The sequence below is a fragment of the Copadichromis virginalis genome, linkage group LG23 (genome assembly GCF_057382275.1).
Source record: "Copadichromis virginalis isolate Kocher_CV1m ecotype Utaka linkage group LG23, C_Virginalis_male_GT1.1, whole genome shotgun sequence".
Taxonomy (NCBI): Eukaryota; Metazoa; Chordata; class Actinopteri; order Cichliformes; family Cichlidae; genus Copadichromis; species Copadichromis virginalis.
This window is the reverse complement of record NC_140639.1, coordinates 20,300,239-20,326,507: the sequence shown is the minus strand read 5'-3', so window position 1 is coordinate 20,326,507 and position 26,269 is coordinate 20,300,239. Positions and strand designations below refer to the sequence as shown.

General features: G+C 40.6%; 1 protein-coding gene across 1 annotated transcript; it reads right to left on the bottom strand.

Annotated features, from left to right (window-relative positions):
* Window positions 1-8,617: 8,617 nt before the first annotated feature.
* On the bottom strand, window positions 8,618-25,878 carry LOC146680748 (uncharacterized). The gene is made up of 13 exons (XM_085449898.1): window positions 25,829-25,878; window positions 23,654-23,737; window positions 23,459-23,569; window positions 23,241-23,354; window positions 20,954-21,067; window positions 19,292-19,370; window positions 18,597-18,825; window positions 16,592-18,353; window positions 16,322-16,495; window positions 14,485-14,658; window positions 12,767-12,922; window positions 12,395-12,441; window positions 8,618-12,219 (listed from the first exon to the last, which is right to left on the bottom strand). The coding sequence occupies exons 1-13, from the start codon at window positions 25,876-25,878 to the stop codon at window positions 11,651-11,653; spliced, it is 3,663 nt and encodes a 1,220-aa protein (XP_085306024.1). The 3' UTR covers window positions 8,618-11,650.
* Between the last annotated feature and the right edge of the window lie 391 nt (window positions 25,879-26,269).

Here is a 26,269-nt window from a genome sequence, read left to right as displayed (position 1 = left end):
CAATCCGACACACACACAAAAAAAGAACAAAGTGATGGGAGTCAGCTACAGATTTCGCTAGCTTTCAATGAATGCAAGAGTTTTCCACTGAAAATAGAAGGCAGTAATTTGAAGCGGAAAATGGCTATAATTGGCATGGTAGTAGCGTTCGATCCAAAGAATCAGACTTGGGATGAGCATATGGAAATACTCAAGCAGTTTTTCACAGCTAACTGGATCAAGCAGAAAAGCAAAGAGCTATATTAATAAGTGTCGTCGGAGCAGCGACCTACAGCTTGATGTGAAATCTTCTCAGCCTGGCCAAGCTGAAAGACAAAACCTTCCAAGAGCTGGTACTTCTGAAGAAAAATCCCTTTGATCCAGAGCCCAGTGAAACTGTGCAAAGGTATAAATTCGACGATCGCTTCCGCAAGCCATATGAAACTGTCATAGAATATGTAGCGGAGCTGCGTCACCTGGCACAAGATTGTAACTGTGGCAACACATGTTGAGAGATAGGATTGTCTGCAGAATTAGGGATGATTGAATTCAGAGTGTCTCTTGGCATAGAGATGCAAATATGCGGCTTTTCAGGGGTCTTGTCTTGACGAAGTTTACCATGCACACAACATCATCCAACACAGGAGCTAGGTCTGCTGGTAAAGTCTTGGTAACGAGCGCCTCATGCTGCAGAAAACAGTACGTAACAATAACATCTGGGTGTACCGCTTTCACTCTGCTAACGAAACCTTTGGTGCACCCAACCACAGTTGCTGCTCCATCAATGCAGACACTCAGTTTTTCCACTTAATTCCTCCTTGTTCAAGATATTCAGGTGTAACCCAAAAACTTTCCTCTCCTGTTGTTTTTTCTGGTAGTACCTTGCAAAATAGAAAGTCTTCTCTGATAGAGTCTCCATCCACAAAACACACATTGGCCAAGAGTTGGAAATGTCCACTTATGTCCGTAGACTCAACAAGTTGCACCGCAAACTTCTCCAAAACCAAACTTTCAATGTCTGCAGACATGTCATCGATACGTCTGGCAATTGTGTTATCTGAGAGCGGGACTCTGGCTATTTCTTTAACTGCATCAGGGTCAAGCATCTCACTCACAATTGCTTTGCAGGTAGGTAGGATTAAAGTCTCTGCTACTGTGTGTCGTTTTTTGGATTTGGCTATAAGTTCAGCTACTAAGTAGCTAGCTTTGAGAGCTCTTTCAGACACCTTTGTGTTTTTTTCTCATTAAAGTTAGCCATTTCTCAGTGTCTTCACGCAGGCGAACAAAATAGTCTGTGTTCTTCTTTTGAAGTGGGGAATGTTTTGTGTGGAGATAACGTTAAAGCTTGCATGGGACCATTACACTGTTTGAGAGCTTTTCCTCACACACCAAACATAACGGAGTCGGTGCAGTCAGATCTCCAGTGAAAGTAAATCGAAACGAAAGATAACTTTTGCTGTATTGCTTCAAGCTCACCGATTTAGCTTTCTTGTGACTACCACTCATACTAGGCTCTTCTGAGTTACAAATTTTGTCCAGGGCCCAGTTCGGAGTTTGCAGGATTTTTTTTCAAATATTTATCCATCTTTGTTGTACGTCTTGCAACTGCCACGTACCACACGCATCACTATTTCTATTGTCTTAACTTAACAAGGTTATATTGTGCTACTCACTGCCACCCACTGGCATGAAAGAGTAATTACTCTACCAGTCACTGCATTGAAAGCACAGATGCCCAACAACAATTTTATTATTTGCAGTGTTATGTGCGTGTGTTGTTTGTTTGTTTCTGAATGAATGTATGGGGGCTCGGCTGTGACTGGTGGACGGAAGGAACGGCTTGATGTAACTGGCTCCCGTTGTGGATGTAATCAATAAAAGGACGACAGAAGAGCCGCGGTGTGTGGGGTGTGGAAAACTTCCCGTGCACTTCCCTCAGGTCCAGACGGAGCAGCCGCAGCCATAGCTAATTAGTTAAATTCGGGAATGTGTGTGAAGTGTGGAGCAAGTAGGGTGAGCTGCCAATTATTTTGGGAAGCTTTATTTTCTCCTGTGTTGTTAGACCAGGGAGGTCAGACTGTGTCATTTCTTTTGTTGTTTTCTTGAAGAGGTCAAAGGGGAACCGAAGTTTAGGTTGGGTTTTGTTTGTTGTGTTGGCCTGAAATCATACACTCCCACTATCGTTGTACTGAGTGCCATTGCCGTAAATAAATTATTGTTAAAAGCCCGATGATGCAGCTGTGTCTGTTTGGGCATGGGAAGTCACGGGACACCCCGCTCTCGTTACGGTCATTCCGAGCCAGATCGTAACATGATTTGGGGGCTCATCCGTTTTGTCTTGTTTTTTTGGCTGGTTTTGTGGTCTGTAGTTTGTTGTCAGCCTATCTTTCATGCGTGTGGAGGGGAAGTGAAGGATGAATGTTTGAGGATGGAGTTTTCTTTAGATGATTTTGTTACCTTGCCTTCCTGGGATAAGATAGAGCAGATCGGACGGTCCACTCTGTGTTGATCTGCCTGCAGCAAGACTGCCCCCGCTGCAGTTGCGCTGGCGTCAACCTCCAACTTAAAAGGAGATACAAAGTTAGGTGCTGCTAAAACTGGGGCACTGCACAATAAAGTCTTCACCGACTTAAAAGCAGTTTGGCACGCCGTAGTCCATATGAAGGGTTTGGTCAGGCTGACCAGGTCAGTCAGGGGAGCGACTACGGAGGTAAAATTTTTACAGAAACCTCGGTAGTAGCCACACATTCCTAAGAAGCGGTGTAACGCCCTCCTTGTTTGTGGAATCGGAAACAAAATAATACCCTCTACCTTCGCGGTCACGGGGCACACTCGCCCTTGACCCACCTGCTTTCCAAGGTAGGTGATGGTTGCTTTTCAAACTCACATTTGGTCATATTTACGGTGAGCAATGTTTCCTCAAAACATTTAAAAACAGTTAAGAGGGTTTGGAGATGATCACTCCAGGAAGCAGAATAGATGACCACATCATCCAAGTAGGCATCAGAGTTAGGTACCCCGACCAAAACCTTAGGCATCAGGTGCTGAAATCTGGCACATTACGCAAGCCGAAGGGCATCACTGTATACTGAAGGAAGTGATCAGGGTAATGAATGTTGAGATCTCAGACGCTCTAGCAGTTAAAAGAACCTGCCAGTCTCCCTTTCATCAATCCAATTTGGTCACATAAGTAGCGGATCCAACCTGATCAACACAGTCATCCATCCAAGGTAATGGGAAAGAGTCGGCTTTAGTGGCCGCATTTACCTTTCGATAATCCGTACAGAATCGAGGAGCATTGTCAGACTTTGGCACTAACACACATGGAGAGCTCCATGCGCTAGCACTTGGAACAGCTAAGCCGTGCTCTCGGAGAGAATTGACTTCTCTCTGCATTATTTCCCTTTGCGTCATCGCTCCCAGATAATCCATTATCCGACAGTTTGTAAGCGGGGAGGATGGCAACAGCGCACAACGGAGGTGCTGTTGTATTTTGTTCAAGTGGATAGAACAGTTTCAATATATTCACATTACAAACTCTGGTTTTTCGCCGCCGAGCTAGAGTGCGAATCACATAGTTGTTATTGTCGAGTTTACGTTCAACACTGTAAGGACCAGCAAACTGCGTTAGTAAACTGGACACCACCACAGGCAATGACATGAACACTTTGGCCCCTGGTTGAAAACTTCTATCCACAGATTTTTTGTCAAATCGAGATTTCATTTTAGTTTGCACTTGCTTCAGGTTTTCCCCGGCTATTTGCCACGCTAGCCGATGTCTATCTTGAAGCTGACTCACGTAGTTAAGAACACTACACTGCTCGTCCGGGGTCTCCGCCACTTTTCCCTCAGAAGTCGGAGAGGGCCTCGGACCACATGTCCGAAAACAGCGGGACTGCTATTTAGCCTCTCTAATGGCAAACAACAATAGGGGCAACCCCCATCCCACTCTTTACCAGACTCTAAACAGACTCTTACTTATGTAACATAACTTTGAGAGTTTGGTGGAACCTTTCCAAAGCACCTTGACTCTCGGGGTGATATGGGATAGATGTAACATGCTTGGCATGTAGTTCTTTAACAACCTGTGCAAAGACTTTAGACATAAAGTTGGTGCCTTGGTCTGTTTGAATGATTTTCGGCAACCCAAACATAGAAATAATTTGATCAAAGCCTTAATTACTGCTTTGGCTTTCACCGTACGGAACGGAATGGCCTCCAGAAATCTCGTTGCTGAGCACATTACAGTGAGAATATACTGATGACCGGCTTTTGTTTTCGGCAACGGTCCCACACAGTCTAGTATTACTTTTTCAAAAGGTTCACCCATTACTGGAATAGGAGATAATGGCACAGGCAGAATGGGCTTATTGGGTTTGCCCACCAACTTGCAGGTGGCACAAGACCAACAGTAATCAGCTACATGTTAAATCAGGCCAAAAGAAGTTGTGCAGCACTCGGTAATAAGTTTTATTTATTCCGAGATGCCCAGCCATGCCGGCGTCATGTGCTAAGCTTAGCACCTGATCACGATGCTGGGATGGTACCACCACCTGTGTAACACTCAATGTTTCATGCTGATCTGAGGACCGCCGCCTCATTAACACGCCATCCTGCAGGAAAAAATGAGGAAGGATGCTTTCCCCAGCAGTGACAGCGGCTGCAAAACAGGAACTCAAAGACTTGTCATTTTTCTGAGCGTTTACCAAAGCTTCTTTATTCACATCTCCGCCCAATTCCGGCATTAGATTTATCAAACTGCATTTCTGTTTCATACGGTCTTTCTCCCCTACAAAAGGCTTTTGCTCCATAGCCACAAACGTATCTGCGATACTAACGACATCAGCAAATGTGTGCGCCCGCGTAACAGTGCAAACGGGAAACACTGTCGCTTTCAGATCAATAACATCTGAGGTGGTAGCAACAGGGGTATCCATCACTTCAGGCGGTGGAAAAACTTTCCCTCCGGCCTAATCATTGCCCAAAATAAACGACACACCTTTAAACGGCAACTGTTGTCTTACGGCGACATACCCGGTGGAGTGGTGCACAAAGAACACTCATTTCAATTCCCCACACCAACACATCTGTGTGGTAGGCGGTTTTATCCGACAGTGGCAACACATCATCTAACATAAAAGACTGATGTGCCCCGATGTCTCGGAGAATAGTGATAGGAACCCTGTCCTTCTCTTCTCCTGTCACCGAAACGAAGCCTTGGGAAAGGAATGTTTTAAAACGTGACTCTACCTCCATCTCTGGGTTACACCCCTGTGTTCGATCAGGACATATAGGTGGGGAAACTACTTTAATGAGCCCCACGGGTCCCTTAGACCCTCTGCGCTGCTCTTTCTTCCACAGCGCAGGACAACGGGCAATCAGGTGACCAGACTCATGGCAATAAAAACATTCCCGCCTTCAGTTTCCTCCTGTCTCGCCTTTCGGGCCTGTTTAGGAGATTTTATTCTCTTTTCCAGCCTTCCCCTCACTTCTCGTGCTACCCCAGCTGGGAAAATGGTTTTATGTGTGAGGGGAAATTCGTCCGCTAAAACTGCTGCTTTCGCCAGGGACGTCACCTTCTGTTCATTTAAATAAACAACTAACTGATCAGGGAGACGCTTTTTAAATTATTCTCCAAGAAGCACTTCCTTTAATCCTTCAATATCCTTCACTTTGCTTGCTTGCATCCAGTGTTCAAAGAAGTGACGTTTCTCACGGGCAAATTCCACAAAAATTTGATCAGCGGTCTTTTCACTTTTACAAAATTTCTGACGGTAAGCCTCGTATGAACTATACGTGTGCAGAATGGATTTTTTCACAATATCATATTGGAGGCTGTCGTTAACGGAAAGGCTAGTACATACTTCTGGAGCCTTGCCGATTAACTTACACCGGAGTAGCAGCGCCCAAAACTCCTTAGGCCAATTCAATGTGGCTGCTATACGCTCAAAAGCGCTGAAATAAGAATCAACCTCAGCCTCCCGAAACGGAGGGACTAGTGTAACATGCTTGGTGATGTCAAAGCCTGTTGAAGTAACTGTGTCTGTTTGGGCAAAGTAATTATTAAATTGCATTTTTTATTTAATTGAAATGAAATAATTTCCCATGGCACACCTAACGATCTCTCACGGCACACCTATGTGCAGCGGCACAGTGGTTGGGAAACACTGGTTTATTGGTCTGAGTATGGAAGACTATTGATGTTTGTTTATGGTTAAGTGCGGGCAAGTGCTGGTTGTAAAACATTATTGTCTACTGGACTTAAGTTCTAATGGAGATTGACCATTTGATTGAACACTTTTTTGAAAGCAGTATCCTTTAAGCTTGTGTGTAGAGTGGTTAAAACAGATAACATAATTTAAGCATTTTAAAAATACACAAGTGAATATTGTACTACAAAGCTTATACACTGCTATTGATGTGTTTGTAGTTGTGATAGAAATGAATGTTTTATTTTTATTTAATGAAAGAAATGTTTAAATTAGGGCAGGATATTTTAATAAGGGTTTGACTGCTCACAATATTCACAGATGTGTGATAACAAACATGGTTTTGTATCTTTTGGTTTGTATTTAAAGGTTTTCCACCTGTTTTTTATGACTGTATTAATTGATCATTATTATTATTATTATTAGTAGTAGTAGTAGTAGTAGTAGTAGTAGTAGTATCATTATAAACTTCTCGGTGAGGTACAGTGTCTACTGTAATTTTACAATAACACAGGTCTGCAAAAAATAAATAAATACATTTTTGCTGCATGGGATATTTTTGGTAAGTTTGATGTATTTTTAGGGTGCTGAATCCAAAAATGATCTCCATTTCCCTCCATCACCTACAGTTTTTTGCAAAACAAGCGGAGTTGACATTTAAAAAAAAAAAAAAAAAAAAAAAAAAAAAAAGCACAAAAGCGATTAAAGAAAATCAATATTTGGTTACAATTAACTATGCATTTTTTTTCTTAGACTCCTTACCTTTCGCTATGGACACAATAAATCATTAAGTCATTATTGGATATGTTTTGTTTGGGGTTTTTTTTTTTACTCAAGTATAGGATAACAGGTTTCAGTTTTAAAAAGGAAACTGTACGCTTAATTACACTAAAACATGAGTTTTGCAAGAACGAGATGGAATTTTTAAAATATTCTTCCTGGTTTCAGTGAGTAAAAATCTATAAGAAACAGTCAGAAAGTCCTATGCAGTTTTTCGGTTGCAGACCTGTGTAATCTTTCCCTTGAGTAGTCTAATATGGCTGACGCATCGCTAGGATAAAGGGCGGCAACATGACCTATATATTCAAAAACACAAAAAAAAAAACCAAAAAAAAAACAAAAACCATAAATCACATAAGTTACAGTCGGAACACTTGTGTCTCTCTTTAAACGTTTACAGATCAGTTCATGGTTTCTATGTCGGCGCGAAAAAGTGTATGTAAATGATTACCGTGTAACATTAAAGTCACATGTCCTAAACATATACGGAGTTTATAGTTTAGGACGATGTTCAGTTATGAAACACAGACTCGATGTAACGGCGGGAGTCTGAGCTCAAAACATCTTTAAAACAAGTCATAACATACCTGAGCAGCAACACAGAGCCTCACAGCTGAAGACACTTTCATTTAAAATAAACACTTCCTGTAGTTTCGCCTCAGCTCTTTTTGTAGCTGCTGCTAGTGTCCACACGATGGCGCCATTGTAGTAGCAGAAAGATGAAACAAACCACTTCTGTGGACGTTGGAAAAATGTTTTTATTGAGAAAGGGAACATATTAAATGATTTCAATAAAATTAAAAAGCATTCTATAAATACACTAACAACAATAAATACCATGATATACACAAGGACCCAAATGTGAAGAATGTAGTCAAAAGCTTTACTTTTCACTGTGAGGTTTCACCAATACAAACATCGAGCAGATGGAAAACAAGTACCAACAAAATATCAAGGTTCACTTTGAAAGCAAACTCAGTAAAATAAATAAATAAATAAATAATAATAATAATAATAATCTGAAACTGTAATTTCTTTTAAATTTCCCACTTATGGACATTTCCTCAATAACTGCACTGATTTTTTCCCCCATGTTGATCTGACCTTTTCCTCCATAATAATCACAACAAACTGGACACTAGTCCAAGCAAAGAAAGATCAATAGATTTAGGACAGAATGAGGAAGGACCGCAGGAAAGTTAACAAGTACAAACAGCTGTTTTACATGAAAGACCTGCGGGGTGGCTGTAGCTCAGGTGGCAGAGCAGGTCAGCCACTAATCAGAAGGTTGGTGGTTCGATCCCAGGCTGCCTCCTGGCTGCATGCCAAATATCCTTGGGCAAGATACTAACCCCATGTTTGCCTACTGCTGGTGGTTAGAGGGCCCGGTGGCGCCTGTGTCCGACAGCCTCGCCTCTGTCAGTGCACCCCAGGGCAGCTGTGGCTACAATGTAGTTTGCTATCACCAGTGTGTGAATGGGTGAATGACTGACTGTAGTGTAAAGCGCTTTGGGGCCTTTAAGGACTAGAAAAGTGCTATACAAATGCAGGCCATTTACCAAAATACCTAAGGAAACTTCTGCTTGGAGAGCAGATAAGATGTTGTTTTGTTCACAAAAGAAAAATGACACAGACAAACCACAAAGAGATCCAGAACATACAAACATTTATTGCAAGATACAAACCTGAGGTTTGCAGAATACTGAAATGCAGGTAGTGCCAGAGTTTCTAAGAGGGGTTTAAGACAAACATACACTGAGCAGTTGGGGATACAGGATAGATTTACTTAAATATGCTGAAGCTTCTTCCTTATGTGGCAGCACGAAGGAGGAAAACCAGTAAAGTTGACACCCACACTTTTTAGGTAGAAGGACTGACAATACAAAACAGTTAATTAAAATACTTTATCAACAAACATTAATTAAAAGGACAAGATTCACTGCCACCCTAGTTAAAATGGAACTCAGTAAAATAATTTAACAAAATGGTGGAGACTAACCACTTCGGGAGGCAACCTAAAGGAAGGAGTGCCCAAAGGTGCCACCAATTACTCTCTGCAATCCTCACTTCTTCTTCTTCTTCGTGTTTAACGGCGGTTGGCAACCAACGTAAAGGAGCATTACCGCCTCCTACTGTTCCGGAGTATGGGTCTGCAATCCTCACTGCCACTGTCACTGCAATTTAAATGGTGCGTTATACCCATTTCCCGGTGTGTACACTCACATGCAGTGGCGGTCCTAGCCTGTTTGGCGCCCTGGGCGAACACTCCCTCTGGCGCCCCCCCCCCATAAAACATATTAAGGATTGTACATTAACATAAAACTGTTGTCGAAATTCACCAGAGAAACACACACACATGAATTTAGGGAGAGTATGCATTGTATGCAAACGGCTACCAAACAGCCATCATAATTCGTCATACAATGAGAACAGGACAAAGCAACAATTTACCATTTCTTCTTGGAGCAACTGTAATCCACATTATTTCCTTAGGGATTAATAAAGTATTCTGACTCTGATAGTTTCACGATACATGACCTGTCATTATCCAATGACACATCTGCTTACCTGTATCTTTTGCTCGTTTCTCTTCCTCTTCTTTTCTATTTTTTCTAAACTGAGCACCTGATGGCTTTGAACTTTTCTTGTCCATCTTACATTGGTTTTCATTTTGCACTCCAGTATGAACACAAATCCCCCAACTCGAGGATCGCCACAACATAACCTAATAGACCTACACCTTAGTTCACAGATTCACTTTGTCTAAGGTGTATTTCTGGGATTTTACACAACCCAGGATTCAAATCATGAATACATAATGGGCTTGGATTTACAACATTATGAACCCCTTTCCACGGGTTGTGTGTGAGACTTTAAATCATCAAACAGTAAATTATAAATTTTAAATTGTTATTGATCCCTTTGCCCCGAGTCCTAAAGTGTATATTTGTTTTCTTACTCTTCTTATTCTTATATTTATTGTTTGTTTACTTGCACTGCTGTAACTGGAGCCTCGTCCTCTCGTCTCTCTATATTCTGTACTGTGTGTAGCGGAGATGACAATAAAGTTTACTTTGACTTCAGCAGCAATAGGCGCACCGAGGGCTCTCGTGCTCACTTTTCGCGTATAGAATTTCTATAAAACATCGGTGCAGATTATGTCTGCATCATAATGTCTGGTGTTTTCGTGTTTGTTGTTTTGTTTTATTTTGCGAGTTGGTTATTAGATGCTGCTCCAGCCACCAGTGAATCCCCCGCCGCCCTGCCCTCTCCTCCCTGTACCGCAAGCAGCAGGCACACCTCGCAAACGAAGGGCGCCCTTACTCCCAGCAAATGGGTGATAGAAAACCGATCGGTGCCTGTACCATTCCCAATATGTGCTGGCATGATGTCGGGGCAGCATGAGTACGAGCAATTTTTTTTTTTTTGCCGATGCCCGTGATGCCGCCCCCCACCACAATGCCGCCCCGGGCAACCGCCCGTGTCGCCCGTATCAAAAACTGCTACTGCTCACATGCATCAGAGGGAATTCCACCACATATCCCTAGCCTCCACAACAAGCAGCCATGCCTCCACTAAAGCTAAATCAAAAAATAAAAACAGAACAAAAAACAACAACTATATATTGTGACATATAAAACACAAAACAACTCAGTAAACGAGATATAAAAGAAACAAGAACGAATTCAAACACCCTAAAATGCAACTCCTTTAAAAGCATGATTAAAATATAACAAACAATTAACACTAAAACAGCATAAAACAAGGAACCAGCCAATGCCAGTAGTAAATGACAGCAAAGCTACAACAAGACAGCAGCAGTGTTTAGGCCACCCTTTAATGGTTATACAGATTAAGCAGTTGCCAGGAGAAATGAATCCAGTCTGCAATACTTAACAACAACCTGTAATCTTTGCCACCTTGAACAGGAATGAGTGCAAGTTGCCAGAGCTCAAGAGTAGATGACAGCTGTTCCTTATAACCAACCTCTGATTAACAGCTAAGGGAAGGGTGAATGTTCATGCTAGTGTTTTCAGTGGCAGAAGTGCAGTTTTGGGTCTCTTTGAAGAACGAAACATTGTTATAAGGTCTGCGATAATGTTTTACACTGAGGAGAGACACTACTCTCTACAGACTGACCCAGTGGACAAGTTAAGCATAACAAATAAGAAAACTACAGTAGTTATAGCAGTTGCTTGAAGGTCACTGGACATTAATATTAACATGCATTTAATAAAATCAGCACGGTTGATCATCCATATCACTGATATAATAAAACAGAAACTGATGCAACAACGCAAGTTCATTTAAGTCATTAATTATGAATAAAATCTGGATAAACCCCGGCTGGTCTCTACACTTTTGTTCACTGAAAAATGATGTGTGAATGTCTCTGAAGAGTTTGTAAATTCATCTTCTGGGTTTGTGTAGCTCAGTGATTCCTCCCTGATATCACAGTGTGTCTCATGTACAGCAAACTAACTGCGAACAGCAAACTAAAGCATCTCAGGTGAGTTAAGTTTAGAGAAACACAGCATACTTCACTATAAAGCTGTGAGTGGAGGAGGAGGACAGAAAAACAACATGTGGATGCTGGAATAATTGTAGCTTTCATCGTTAAAGGACTAAGGAGACAAAGTTTACAAGGAAAGTGACAGACACGTACAGACTGCATTATCTGTTCAACAGTTTCTGTTTGCCTGGAAAATCTCTGATTCTACAGATTTACACAAACACAATGAAGAAACAGGCCTGAACGCAAACCCAGCATAAAGAGGTTCAGTGAATGTGGTGTTGAAGGTGTGGAGGTGGATCAGAGTGTCAGAGGAGACTCTGTAGAAGGACAGAGTGCCAGCAGGACAGTCCACATACACTCCTACTCTGTTAGAGACAGAGGAGGAGGATGAAGAAAAACATGTCTTTTGGTTATTGTGCCAGACAAAATAACGATTTTCAGAGCAGCTCAGACTCCAGGACTGATCATTTCCACCAAACAAACAACTAATACTGTCTCCTTTCCTTCTGATTCCTCCGTAACTCACTGAAATGTCAACCCTGCCTCTCCACTCGACCTCCCAGTAGCAGCGACCAGTCAGACCATCTCTGCACAGCAGCTGAGGACGGTCATCAAATCTGTCTGGATGATCAGGATATGACTGAACCTCCTCCACATGTGTCACCGTCCTGTTGTTGTCAGACAATTTGAGGTTTGTGTGTACTGTGTTTGTGTCGATTGTGAGTTGACAGGAATCTAATGGAGAGAACAAACACAATCCAGCTGCAGTTATTGATCCATCATCTGTTCATTGATTGACACTTTGATGGTGAGTCCTGACATCAGAGATGTGAATGAGTGATGTGACAGTTTGAAGATGGTTGAATGTGTGCTGCTTTATTTTCATGAATCACATTAAAAACACACTTACACTTCCTCAGACCTGGTCTCAACCATTGGACTCCAGCAGGCTCCACCCTGAGAGAAGGAGGGGGGTCAGACCAGCACAGTCTCTTTCAGCATAAATAATATGTAAACCAATATGTTGTGTGTGTTAAATAATTTACTAATGGGAAATCATGAAACAGTAAGTTAGGCACAGAATTAATGTCCCAGGTGTTCTTCTGAGAAATCCCCTGCATGTAAAACAGGTCCTATATGTGTGATTGTTCATATAAAGTTCATATTCTGGCTTAAAGAAAAGGAGAAAAAACTACCAGCACTTAGTGAAGGACAAAGAAAAAATTTCCACTCCTTTTTCCTCTATCAACATTGTACATGGCTGCAGCCAGTCACTCCATACCTGAGAGTCTCCAGAGTCAGCTGCTTCAGGAGATTCACTCCTGTCTCTCCAGGATGATTGTAGCTCAGGTCCAGCACTCTTAGATGAGTAGTGTTGGCGGTTACAGCTGATGTAAGGGAATTACAGCCTTTCTCTGTAACCAGACAGCCTGACAGACTGTGAGACACACAAAACACCACAAGTGGGGAAGAATTTATAAAAACTGGTACTTGGTCCACATTTTAGTTAATGACTCAAACATAAATAACTAAAAAAAAAAATTTACAAGAGAGGGGACAGTATGGTTCCCTCAGATTTTGGCAGTGGAAATTGAATTTTGATACTTGGAAAAACACTGATTTCGTGAGTTTTAGACACAAATATAGTTAATGCCACCTCTATATTCAGTTTACAGTGTTGGGAAGGTTACTTTTAAAATATATTCCAATACAGATTACAGAATACATGCCCCAAAATGTATTTTGTAACGTATTCCGTTACATTACTCAATGACAGTAACGTATTCTGAATAATTTGGATTACTTAATATATTATCATGCTTTATCATGCTTCAGGTAAGGCTGCACTTTTTGCAGTGATCTCATATGGAAAACTATTCTGCACGTATATAAAACAGGTCCGCAGCTCCAAACCGTAGTAAAGGGACCTCTGGCTAATACGTCGGGTTCCCTGTCGGCTCGTAGCTGAAAACTAGCTTTACTTTGTTGTCTGGGTCAACGTTGCTAGTGAGACAGACAGAGGCGTTGAAAGGCTGCTCCAACGGAACTTATTGCTTCGGAGGAAAACACGAACACAGTGTACAATCGAGTCTTAATAGCTTAATTACAACTGGGCTCGGTATGGCAGTCCATTCTCCCTGCAGCATGGACTGCACTGCCCATAGGGCTACATTCTTTAGGGCTATGCCTGTAACACTCTGCCTATTGCCTTCACATTAAATAATCTTTTGAGTAATCATTTTTAAAAATATTTCTTCACGTCATTATGCGGGCCACAAGTAGGGGTGACATGGACTGCGAGATTGAGACACAGGCATTAGAGCCTCTTAATGCGTGTTTTGTTTGCGTTTCCACCGGCATGGAATTACCAGAAATAGAGAGGGCATAGCCTAACATATGAAACAGGAAAATACCGCCATGTAATCCATTTATTTCAGTAACTGTATTCTGAATACCACCTTTTAAACGTTAACTGTAATGGAATACAGTTACTCATATTTTGTATTTTAAATATGTAACGCCGGTATTCCCCAATACTGACAGTTTAGAACCAAACTTTTCAGTAAGTGATGGAAGGATATGTTTAATATTTATTTTTCCAGTCAAATGGAAAGCTTGAACAGATAGACACGCAAATGGAATTTAGCCCTATAATAAATGTTGACTCACATTCTTACTTGCTGATTAACAGATCTCAAATATGTGATCATTTGTATTTAAAACCCTTTCAAATGTTCATAAGGACTGGTTTTCATTAGTAAGTCTAAGCTACATTTTCTGTTTCTGAAGTGTCACTAACAATGCCCATGCACAGCTAAATAGTATTATTGTGTACTGGATACTAATTGCAGCATATGGCCTTCAGGGTACCCGTTCACTTTTGCAAGCACATCATAGAACACATAAACACCAATGGTTGAGTAAAGTGAATATGAAATCCAAACAATTAAAACAATGTAATTTTGAGTTCATGAGTTTAACAGTGTGATGAACCCTGACCTTAGAGCTTCCAGTTTGCAGTGTGGACTCTGCAGTCCAGCTGACAGGAGCGTCACTCCTGAATCCTGCAGGTCGTTGTTACTCAAATCCAGGTCTCTCACACTGGAGAACTGGAAGCTAAGAACTGAGGACAGACTTTCACAGCTTCTTTCTGAGAGGTTACAGCCGTTCATCCTGAAAAGATATTGTACAAAATTTTTGATGGAGACGAGTCTGCTTACAGAGCAGAGGTGAGAGCCCTGACATCATAGTATTGTACAACAACCTGCTGCTCAATGTATGCAAGTCCTCGGAGCTCACTGTGGACTACAGGAAAGTGCAGGGTGGAGGACACATACCCATTTTCATTGAGGGGAGAGTGTCAGATGCTTCAGGTTCCTGGGCATCAGCATCATTGAGGATCTGATCTGGTCACATCACGTGGATTTGATCACAAAAGCAGCAAAAGTGTGGTGAGGAGGTTTGGCATGGACCCTTGAAAACTCCCCAACTTTTATCGATGCACCATCGAGAGTATTCTGTCTGGCTCTATCATGATTTGGTATGGCAGTTGTTATGCTCTGGACCACAAAGCTCTATGGCTCTATTATTGTACGATCTACTGTACAATATAAAGCGCCTTGAGGCGACCGTTGTTGTGATTTGGCGCTATATAAATGAAATTGAAAAGATGAAAAAAGAAAAGTATGAAAGGTGATCACATCAGATCATATCACTGGGTCTGAACTGCCAGCCATCCAGGACCTGTTCAGATAGGGTTGTAAGAAGAAGGTCCACCGGATCCTCTGATTCCAGCCACCCCACCCATACACTCTTTATGGTCCTGCCATCAGGTATGAAGTATATAAGCATCTACAACCACACCAATAGATTCAGGTATAGTTTCTACCTGAACTTCAGAAATATAGGACAGTTTATTTTGCACAATCATTGTACACACTGTAACAGCAGTCTGGCAAGGAAGTAGCGACTAGCAGGTCCAGCAGGCATGTGGTGTGGAGGTTAGCCGAAGCCAGTCAGTTAAATCAAACAAGAGACCTTTATTCGTTGTCAGCAACATAAGACCATACAAGCCTTGAGGCGACTTATGTTGTGATTTGGCGCTATATAAATAAAATTGAATTGAATTGAAAGCCAGGTCTCCACAGCTCTACTCTGTCCATACATACATGTGTGGGGATCGGTAGTCGCCGACACTAGCCCGTTACAACGGTAAGGTTTCTTCTGAACAGACACACGAACAGCATGTAATGGCTGCCACTATACTCTCACACACCCACTAGGAGACTCCCACAACTACTACAATAGTAGGGCACCCCCCCCCCCACAATTGCTATAATACAATAGGGGTTGTTGCAACGCTCTTCATGTATATGCCATTACCTCTGCGCAATAGCTACTATAGCATTTTTAGTAACCTGTATTTATTTATTCTACACTTTCTTTTTAATGTGTATTTTTTTCCTTTTATAGTTTATTTTACTTGTTATTTCATGCCTTTATGCCATGTGCTACAGTTGCCTTTATATGTCAAATAAAACTTGACACACTAAGTCTAGCATTTCTCATTGAAGCAAAAATATAAAAATGATATTAAGCTATTTTATTCTTCACAGTTAAGTAAAATTAACAAAAAATAATTTCTTTTCATTATATCTTATTTGTATTTTGTTCCTTGTTTGCCACTAGGCTGTATGCTGCTGCATAAATACCTGTGCTTCTTGTCTTTAATTACTTTGTCACTGATCTGTACTTGTTGTAACTTAAAGAGATTTATGAATCGGAAACTTTAGACAAATATCTAAGAAACATATAAACCAAACTGAGTTGCTCTGACCTGAGAGTTTCAAGTGTGCAGTGTTGACTCTTCAATCCAACTGATAACAGCTGTACTCCTGAATGTTGTAGGTCATTGTTGCCTAGTTCCAGCTGTTTCAGTCTAGAGGACTGAGAGCTGAGAACTGTAGACAGAGCTTCACAGCTTCTTTCTGAAAGGAAACACTCACTCAATCTGAAAAGACATAAAGATGAAGGCAAGTTTTTTTTCCTCCCCCATCACTGAACCAGAGCAATGTATTCAAATAATGTTAACTTGACAATAACTTACAGAGCTTTCTTGGAGGCTTTGACCACTGGCAGCAGTCTCAGTAGAGCCTCTTCTGAAACACAGTACTTCTTCAGATCAAACACATCTAGATCTTCTTCTGCTGACAGCAAGATGAAGACCAGAGCTGACCACTGAGCAGGAGACAGATTATCTGTGAAGAGACGTCCTGATCTCAAGTACTGTTGGATCTCTTTTACTAGAGAACGATCATTCAGTTCATTCAGACAATGGAGCAGGTTGATGTTTTTCTCTGCAGATAGATTCTCATTGATCTTCTTCTTGATGTACTGGATGGTTTCCTGATTGGTCTGTGAGCTACTTCCTGTTTGGTTTAACAGACCTCGTAGGAGACTCTGATTGGTTTCCAGTGACAGACCAAGAAGGAAACGAAGGAACAAGTCCAGATGTCCATTTGGACTTTGTAAGGCCTTGTCCACAGCACTCTGGTAAAGGTGTGTACCTGTTTGTTGTTCTTCCAGCAGATTGACTCCAGAGTTAATGAAAGTCAGATGGACATGAAGAGCCGCCAGAAACTCTTGAATGCTAAGATGGACAAAGCAGAACACCCTGTCCTGGTACAGTCCTCTCTCCTCTATAAAGATCTGTGTGAACACTCCTGAGTACACTGAGGCTGCTCTGATATTGATGCCACACTCTGTCAGGTCTGATTCATAGAAGATCAGGTTTCCCTTCTGCAGCTGATCAAAAGCCAGTTTTCCCAGAGACTCAATAATCTTTGTATTTTCCAAACTCCAGTGTGGATCTGTCTCAACTCCATCATCGTACTTGACCTTCTTCACTTTGGCCTGAACCACCAGAAAGTGGATGTACATCTCAGTCAGGGTCTCAGGCAGTTCCCCTTCCTCTCTGGTTTTCAGCATATCCTCCAGAACTGTAGCAGTGATCCAGCAGAAGACTGGGATGTGGCACATGATGTGGAGGCTTCGTGATGTCTTGATGTGGGAGATGATCCTGCAGGCCTGTTCCTCATCTCTGAATCTCTTCCTAAAGTACTCGTCCTTCTGTGATCTAGTGAAACCTCTGACCTCTGTCACCATATCTACATATTTAGGAGGGATCTGACTGGCTGCTGCAGGTCGTGTGGTTATCCAGAGGTGAGCAGAGGGAAGTAGTTTACCCCTGATAAGGTTTATTAACAGCACATCCACTGAGGTGGACTTTCTAGGATCAGTTAGGACTTTAGTTCTGCGGAAGTCCAGAGGAAGTCGACACTCATCCAGACCATCAAAGATGAACAGAACTTTAAACTCTTCAAAGCTGGAGATTCCTGCTTCTTTGGTTTCAGTAAAGAAGTGATGAATAAGTTCCACCAGGCTGAACTTTTCCTTTTTCAGAACATTCAGCTCTCTGAAACTGAATGGAAATATAAACTGAATGTCCTCATTGGCTTTGTCTTCAGCCCAGTCCAGAATTAACTTTTGTGTTAGGACAGTTTTCCCAATGCCAGCCACTCCCTTTATCAGCACTGTTCTAATTGGTTCATCTCTTCCAAGTGAGGCTTTAAAGATGTCTTCTTGTCTGATTGTTGTTTCTGGTCTGTCTGGTTTCCTGGATGTTGTTTCAATCTGTCTGATCTCATGTTCATCATTGACCTCTGCAGTCCCTCCCTTCGTGATGTAGAGCTCTGTGTAGATCTGATTCAGAAGGGTTGGGTTTCCTGCTTTAGCGATCCCCTCAAACACACACTGGAACTTCTTCTTCAGGGTAGATTTAAGATCGTGGCAAACAACACCATGTGTTCCTAAATGAAAACAAAACCGATGAAAGAAATTCATTAATAAAAATATTTTATATGTATGTATGTATGTATGTATGTATGTATGTATGTATGTATATATATATATATATATATATATATATATATATATATATATATATATATATATATATAATTCACTCGCAGTGTGGTTGCTTCAATAAAATGAAGATATTGGTAAATGTCCCATTTAACCAGTGGTTTAAATTCTACGAGAAATCCTCTTACTACTCTGCAGACGGTCAGCCAGCTCCTCCTGGTCCATTTTCCTCAGGAAGTCCAGTATGATTTTCAGAAAAGCCTCTTTGCTGCTCCTCCTCTTCTCTTCATCCCTACCTTCCAACACCTCCTCATCCTCCTTTTGCCTCTTCAAGCATTCGCGATAATCCGGACTGAGAACCTTCTGGATCTTCTTCAACTCATTCTTCACAAAAGTGATGACGTTACCCTCCAGCTCCTAGAATAGAATATTGTTTGAATGACCAAATCAAACTGAAGTAATGCAGTGTCTGTGTTGGAACTGACTGACAATCTGCTAGTTTACAAACTGTAGCATGGAGATGACAGTGAGGAGAATGGGTGTGTTTGTTCATCTGTACAGCACTTTGGTCCATTGTAGTTGTTTTATACCTTTTTAGTCTATTCTATGTGATAGTTCATGCTGACAATGTGATGGCGTATAGTCCAGCGTAGGAATTGCAATGGACAGGTGATCAGATTGGCAAAGATTGGCGAATCGTTTATGTGGATTATAGCGTGTGTGGGTTTATTTTTTTATTACATGCGCATTTTACATGATTTCTGCAAAACCCCTAATGGAAAGATACCATGGCCTGGGACATGTTAAATCCATGCTTTATAAATAAAAATGGCACAGTATTGTTTGGTATGTATATAAAAGTAGTTGGTTCACATGTACAGACCATAAATATGGTGTCCATATGCATTTGATGCTGCTGCACAGACTGACCACTTTGAGACTCAGAGGTCCCCTTGTCCACTCTGTGGAGGAATCATAAAAAAATTGTTCAGATTATTTCTGTCCACATAGGTCTATATAGTGATGTTTGTATTTGAACAGAGATTCAATTCAGATACATGAAACTAACACTAACAAGCCTCAAAGAAGTGAAGCAACATTAAAGAAGACTGGGCCATAATTCATCCACTCTGATGTAAGTAACTGATAAAGTCATACAGAAGGGAGTGACTTTGACTCATTGCTGCTAAAGATGTTTCTATAAACTACTGATTTGCACAGGAGTGCAAATAGTCATGTGAAAAACTTTCTTTTTCATTTTCTTATGACACGTTACAGTCCTGTAGATAAAATTTACTCTGTGATGTGGAGAAAACTCCATCCTTCAGAGAAGGGTTATACATGTTACTCATCTCTACACTCAGTCTTCTTTATGGTAGACTGTTTAAGTACACAACAGACATAAATGGGAAGACTGCAAGATAGAGACAAGTGAGAAGCGATAATAACCTGTCTGATCACAGTATAATTTGCCTTCATTTTTATCAAAATGGGAGGACTGTAAATACTCTGTGGAAAAGAAATGTAGGTATGTTCAACAATCAGAGATTCAGAGAAATTAAAAAGGAGAACAAATGATTCATAGCAGAAAACATAGAGAGTACAATAGTTCCACCATTTTGTGACGCAGAGTTAAAACTGTTATGAGAGGGAAGTTAATTTTAAGGGAAGCTTTTGAAAATGAAAAGGAAGCAAACACAGAAAAATGGATGATTTGAATGGATGGATTTTTGTACAGAAGCAAACAAAGAATTGGAAACAATTTTACAGCAAAGAGCTATTTTATCAAACTGAAGCTAATATGGTCTATATAAAGACGAGTGAAGGGAAAGAACTTTGGGCTATAAGGAATAACTAGAAGTAAGAAAAATGGAGGTTGGCTGCATTTCTTGCTGAGATACATCTTTGAATGCTGAACATAAAAAGGACTTCTGGAAATATGAGTGCTCTATACCAGTGTTAGGCTGGGATTGCAACAGTATGTGTGCTATTTTTATGTAAATGATTTAAATGATTTCCAATATGTTGCTGTTTCTAGACTTTTAATGGAACAACACAAAACATCTCCCTTGGCTTCTGGCATGTTGCATCTCATTTTTATGTTTAAATCACTGTGTATCTATTATAAAATGATCAATCCATACTGGCAAAAAAAAACAAAATAAATAAAAATACCTGTTATTTCTCGATATAGACAGATTGACATGAGCTCCTGACTTACAGGTACAGTTTTAAAAATCAAATTAATGCTGGTAACATCATGTAGCAACATCCAGGACTGCCTCCCCCACACTGTCTTTCATTTTTCAATGCAACAATCCAAAATCATCCATAAACCTCTATAAAGATGAACTTCCCTGCTTCTCATGTGGTGTCATGCTCACCAAGCTTTTTAGCATCTTCCAGTCATCGACTGCTGGACCAATTGAAGTCTTATAGCCACTTTACTTCAGAAACACCTCCTACAGCATTTATTCTTTAAACTCTGACTGCTGTGTTTGTCAAGGGTGAAAACAACAGACACTGTTGCAACAAATCAGATCACCTCTTTACAGCAGAAGGCCGTGCTTTAAACGTTTCTCCAATGCCCTTGGACTGGTTGCTTTTTAAGGACACGCAGCTGAGTTCAGGTTCAGGAAAGTCTTTTCTCTGAGGGATCCTGACAGAAAAAGAAATAGAACAACTTTAGAAGTAACTGATATCAACCTACTTGGATTTAGAGTAGGGCTGAACGATTATGGAAAATAATCTAATTGCGATTTTTTGCCCAAATATTGCGATTGCGATGCGATATGCGATTATTTTTTAAGGTCTTTGTCTTCTGTATTATTAAACAGGGACAAGCAATACATCATATAGTATGGCCAATACTATATTACATTTTAATTTTAAACTGTTCTTTCCTGGAAGACAGACCTCTGTTATGATGACATGAGGTGATGCATGAATTGATGACTGACATTTTTATTTAACTTCTTCAATCACAACAGTATATTTGAACATACACAATAGTTTATTTTTAGCTTACAAACATCTGAGCATAAAGTGCTGACAAGGAACCCTGGTGTAAACATTAAAATGAAAGTCAGTACAATGTGCAGATTGCAGAAATATACATAAAAAAAATCAGTGGCTTTACCACACTCAGTTTTTCGACATCTGTGAACTACTAGACAGTCATTAAATTAAAAAATAATATTAAATAAATAAAACTAATAAATAAAAAATACACACATCTTACTGATCTCTGCAGTCAGTAACATTACACATAAAGTGCAAACATAATAGCAATTGTATAAACACACACACAAACACGCCTTTAAAATTTAAAGGCGTGAAATTGGACGGTCTAGCCTTCTGATTAGCGTCACCGCTGTCTCGGTGGAGTTTAATAAACTCGGCCGTCTGCTTCTTGCTATCTAAAATATAACCAGACACTGGTGTAAATTCTCGACTGTCTCATACTTCTGTTTAATAAGTTTTCTGTTTGACGTTTAGTCAGCTGTGTGAAAACCAAGGAGGAACCCACCCGGGGGATTAATAAAGTTTTATTTTATCTAATCTAATAACTTTAATCTGAGCCAAACCGATTTACTCACGAACAAACAAAACACTGAAAAAAGCCCAACAATAACATTTTTAGGTTGTCTAAGTGACTTATATATTACGTTTAACCCGAGCAGCGAAACTCCGCGGTGATCTGAAAATGATGTGCCGGGAGTTGTGCCGTTCTCGGCCGCATCAGTAACCCTCGAGCTCCCGGCTAGCTGTCGAGCTGGTGGGTAGCAGACGCCTCTGAAAACGTCGAAGCACTTTTGCAAATATGGGATATCTTGATAAACCGAGCAGATATTTGATGTTTACACAACTAGTTTATTTTGTGACCCAGAAAGATTAGTATGAGTAATTTTAAAACTTAGTAGCGGCCGCCATTGCTGGAAACTGGAGTTTGGCTGGGCCGCGCTATGAATTCTGGGATATGGTAGGCCACGAAGGACACACCCGACCCATCCTTCAAATTCGGGGAAAAGGAGGACGCATTTGTCGGCTACATTCGGAGGAGTCTACGAATTTGGACAGCCTTCGGCGCGTCGCTGTGACGTAATCGGTCTACAAATGCGGCCTCAGGAGGATGCAGCCCATGAATTTGGACATGTCCAGAGTATAATCGCAGCCTTTGCGGTTAGAAAATTGCACTTAATCATGTCGCGATATTATCGCAAATGCGATATATCGTTCAGCCCTAATTTAGAGACATGCTGTCTTTGTTGTTGTTCTTTAATCCTATATAATTCAACCATGCTATGTTGATGGAGGATATTATAAGACATTTTCATGTTGGTCACAGTATTCTACATTTGTCATTGTTATGTTGCAAACCAAGTTATGGTTTATAGTGATAGTTAATAGCTGCTGCCAACTTGATGTCAAGTGTCCAAGCTGAGATGGTAGACATCTTGTAGTTAGGTCTGTAAGCTTTTGTACATCGACAATTTTTTCATAATGTAGCTTCTATACACATTTAAAATAGATTTTACATCTAACAATAAAGATGTGATTGAAATGCAGACTTTCTGCTTTAAACTAAAAGGTTTAACTAAAGTATTGTGTTAACTGTTTAGGAATTAAAGACATTTTTCTATCTAGTTCCACATTTTTACTATAAATATAAGAATTGTTTTAATAAGTCTACAACACATGGAGATTATCTGCTGGAAGAGCGGAGTCCTACAGATACTCTTCCCTACATAAATGGCTCCCATCATGTCGATTCTTTACACTTAGTGGGGAAAAGAGCTTCAAACACAGTTACAGCTTTAGGTACAGAATACCTCTCTATCTCAGAAAGTTCCGCTTTAAAGGTTTCTCCAATGCCCTTTGACTGGTTGCTCTTCAAGGACACACAGCTGGGTTTAGGTTCAGGAAATCCTGGACTCTGAGTGATCCTGACAGCAACAAAAAAAAAAAATGAACACATATTTGCAGCACTTTAACTACATTATCCCTGCGTTAATAACAACTGTTCTAAAAGTAACTAATATCAGCATACTTAGATTCAGAGGTGCACTGTCTTTTAACATCGTCATTTGTTGACATCTCACTTTTGGCAGACTCACAGCTGGATCCAGTTTCAGGTTTGCGTTTGATTCTGTGTTTTTTTCTGTGAATAATGATGGAGCAGTGATGTTAGTGCTGAGCTGTGATGTGGAGAAGAGTCATGGACAGTTAGAGATGGTCATCTCACCTCTGAGCTTTGGTCTGGCTCTCATGTTTCCCACACAGAGTGGTTTTAGAGGGAGGGACTCCCTCCTCTCTGTCCTCCATATTCCTGACATACGGAGTAGAAAGAGGACATTTAGAAATATTTACTGAAAAATCTCTTTGTCTGACTATTTGTTAATTACACTTAATTCTAAAATAATGGACAACACAGCACTGTGGGTTGTTTTTCTTTGCAGATGTCTATCTAAAAATGCTGTAACTAATGTTAAAGAAATAATTCCACCATTATTTTCTTCAGTGCCATCTCTAAACACAATGCAGAGCAACTAATTGACGTCAATTATCTTGTTAATATTGTCAAAACCTCACTGTATATGACTCTTGATGCTCTTGTTCCTCTGACAAAGAAAGCGGCTAATTGGAGAGGTTTGACTCCCTGGTGTAACTCATAAAAGTTTACCTTGAAGCAGATAACTCATAAACTAGAGAGAAGGTGGTGTTCTGCTTGTTTAGCAGACCTTTGCCTGACCTGTCAGTGTGTGTTTCTTTATAATCTCCATCTTTGCTAATAGAGGATCACCATATTGTTTGGTGTTTCACTGTATAATTTTGGGGTCTTTTAAGTCACATCTACATCACTTCCTACCTTCACCTGCAGATGAAACACAAATCATTCATGTGCACATCAAAAGAAATCCTCCTTTCCGTCATGTTTGTTGTCCAAATATCAGCTGCTTCTTTTCTGCTTCATCTCAGCAGCTATTTTTATAGAGCTAGCTCACAAAATCAGTATCTCAATGTCAGGTTAAGGTGCTGACAACATTAGACAGAGAGCCCCAATGATCAAATAAGCAGCACTTGGTGGCTTCACTTTTAACATGAAGAAAGTTCCCTCACGGAGGAAGTTTGATAAGATAAGTTTTGAATTCTAGAATTAGTTTAGAAAATTGTTCATACATCTATTTTCTACTGCTTATCCAATTAAGTGTTATGATCTGGCAAAAGCCTATCCCAGCAGCTATAGTTTAAGAGGCACCTTAGAGTCACCAAGTAACCTAACATGCATGTTTTTGGACTGTGGGAGGAACATGAAACTTCACACAGAAAGTCTGGCAGGATCAAACCCTGGACCTTCTTATTGGGAGACAATGTCATGAACCAGCACAGCATCATGCTATCCTAATAAAATTGCATATATGTGGTTGATATTCTTGTTTGAATTTTATGTTTTTTTTAAATGCAAGTAATGCATGTAAACCCTAACATTATTTGCTGGAGGCACACGGATCTGTTAGAGATTATTAGTGATATGCACCAGTGAATGCAGCCTAATCCTGGTTCGGACAAACAGGAGGTGAAGTTGTGTTTATTGCCTCCAGCTGTTTGAGTTGATCAGATCCCTTCGGTATCTCACAGTCCACTTTTCTTTAACAAAGAGACACAGAGTCAAAGCTTTGGGTATGATTACATGCAAATCTTTTTCATTTTAAATCAATAAACTAATAAAAATGATGTTGTCAGCAACACAGGCATGAGATTCAAGGTTTATTGACATTCTTTCTCTTGTCTGAAATGGCATTGCTTCACTATTTAAAGTGCCAGGTTCACCACTACGTTGTCCTCTTGCATTATGGTACGTTTGAATTTTGCAGTTCCTCTATTCTGGACATTATGGTACAAGCATACAAGCAGGAATCCATGTCATGGGCTGTATCCCAATTCAGGGTCTGCAGCCTTAAAGTAAGCAGCCTTAACGGTCCACAAGGGCGGCGTACTCAAAGATCGCTAAGGCCGGAAGTGCGAAGCTTGTGAAATCGGACGGTCTAGCCTCCGTCGCGCTGCCCAGGTTGCCTAGCAACCATGATATAAAAAGCTTTTCCTCCACAGCAGGAAAAAAAACAACAACAATGACTTTTGCTCCACGGGAGAAAAAGCTGCCCTTCAGTAATCAATAGTGGATCCACACTAACAACGATTCAGAGATCAGCTGCTGACCGTCAGCTTATCTTTGCTGAGCTGGTCACGCACGTACACAAACATTAAATGGCCAGCTTTCCCAGCCCCTGCTTCCCAGTTCCAGCTGGAGCCGCTCCATAGTTCCAACTAAACGGAGCGGCAAATTTGTGCTGTTTGTGGTGGAACTAACCTGTACACAGCTGATGTTAACAAGGAAAACATTACAGAGTGCTTCACTTACCTTTCACGGAGCTTCCCACAGGAGACGATCACCTGCGCCACACAGTTCATGAAAGTGAAAGTAAAAAAAAGATGGGCGTAAACACCCAGCCCAACACATGACACAGACAATAAAAGATACAATGTGTTTTCGTGTGCGTTATTATTTAAGGTGGAACTTCAATTTAAATCCACAGACCAAAAATTCAAATACACAAAGATAACTTTTCATAAGTTAGTGGGTTAAAGGGTTAATCTATGAAAAATAAGAAGCAGTGCGAGAGCACAAACCTCCACCAGGCAGCTGTCTCTCTGGGCAGTATTTGCTTTTAAGGGTATTGTAATTTATTTTGTATATGTCAATTTTGTTTTCTTTGTTCTTTTTAAATGCCCTTTAAGAAGTTTCAAAAGATTTATCAAAGGTTGACCAGACATTACACCGTTAATAAAATGTCAGAGGTCC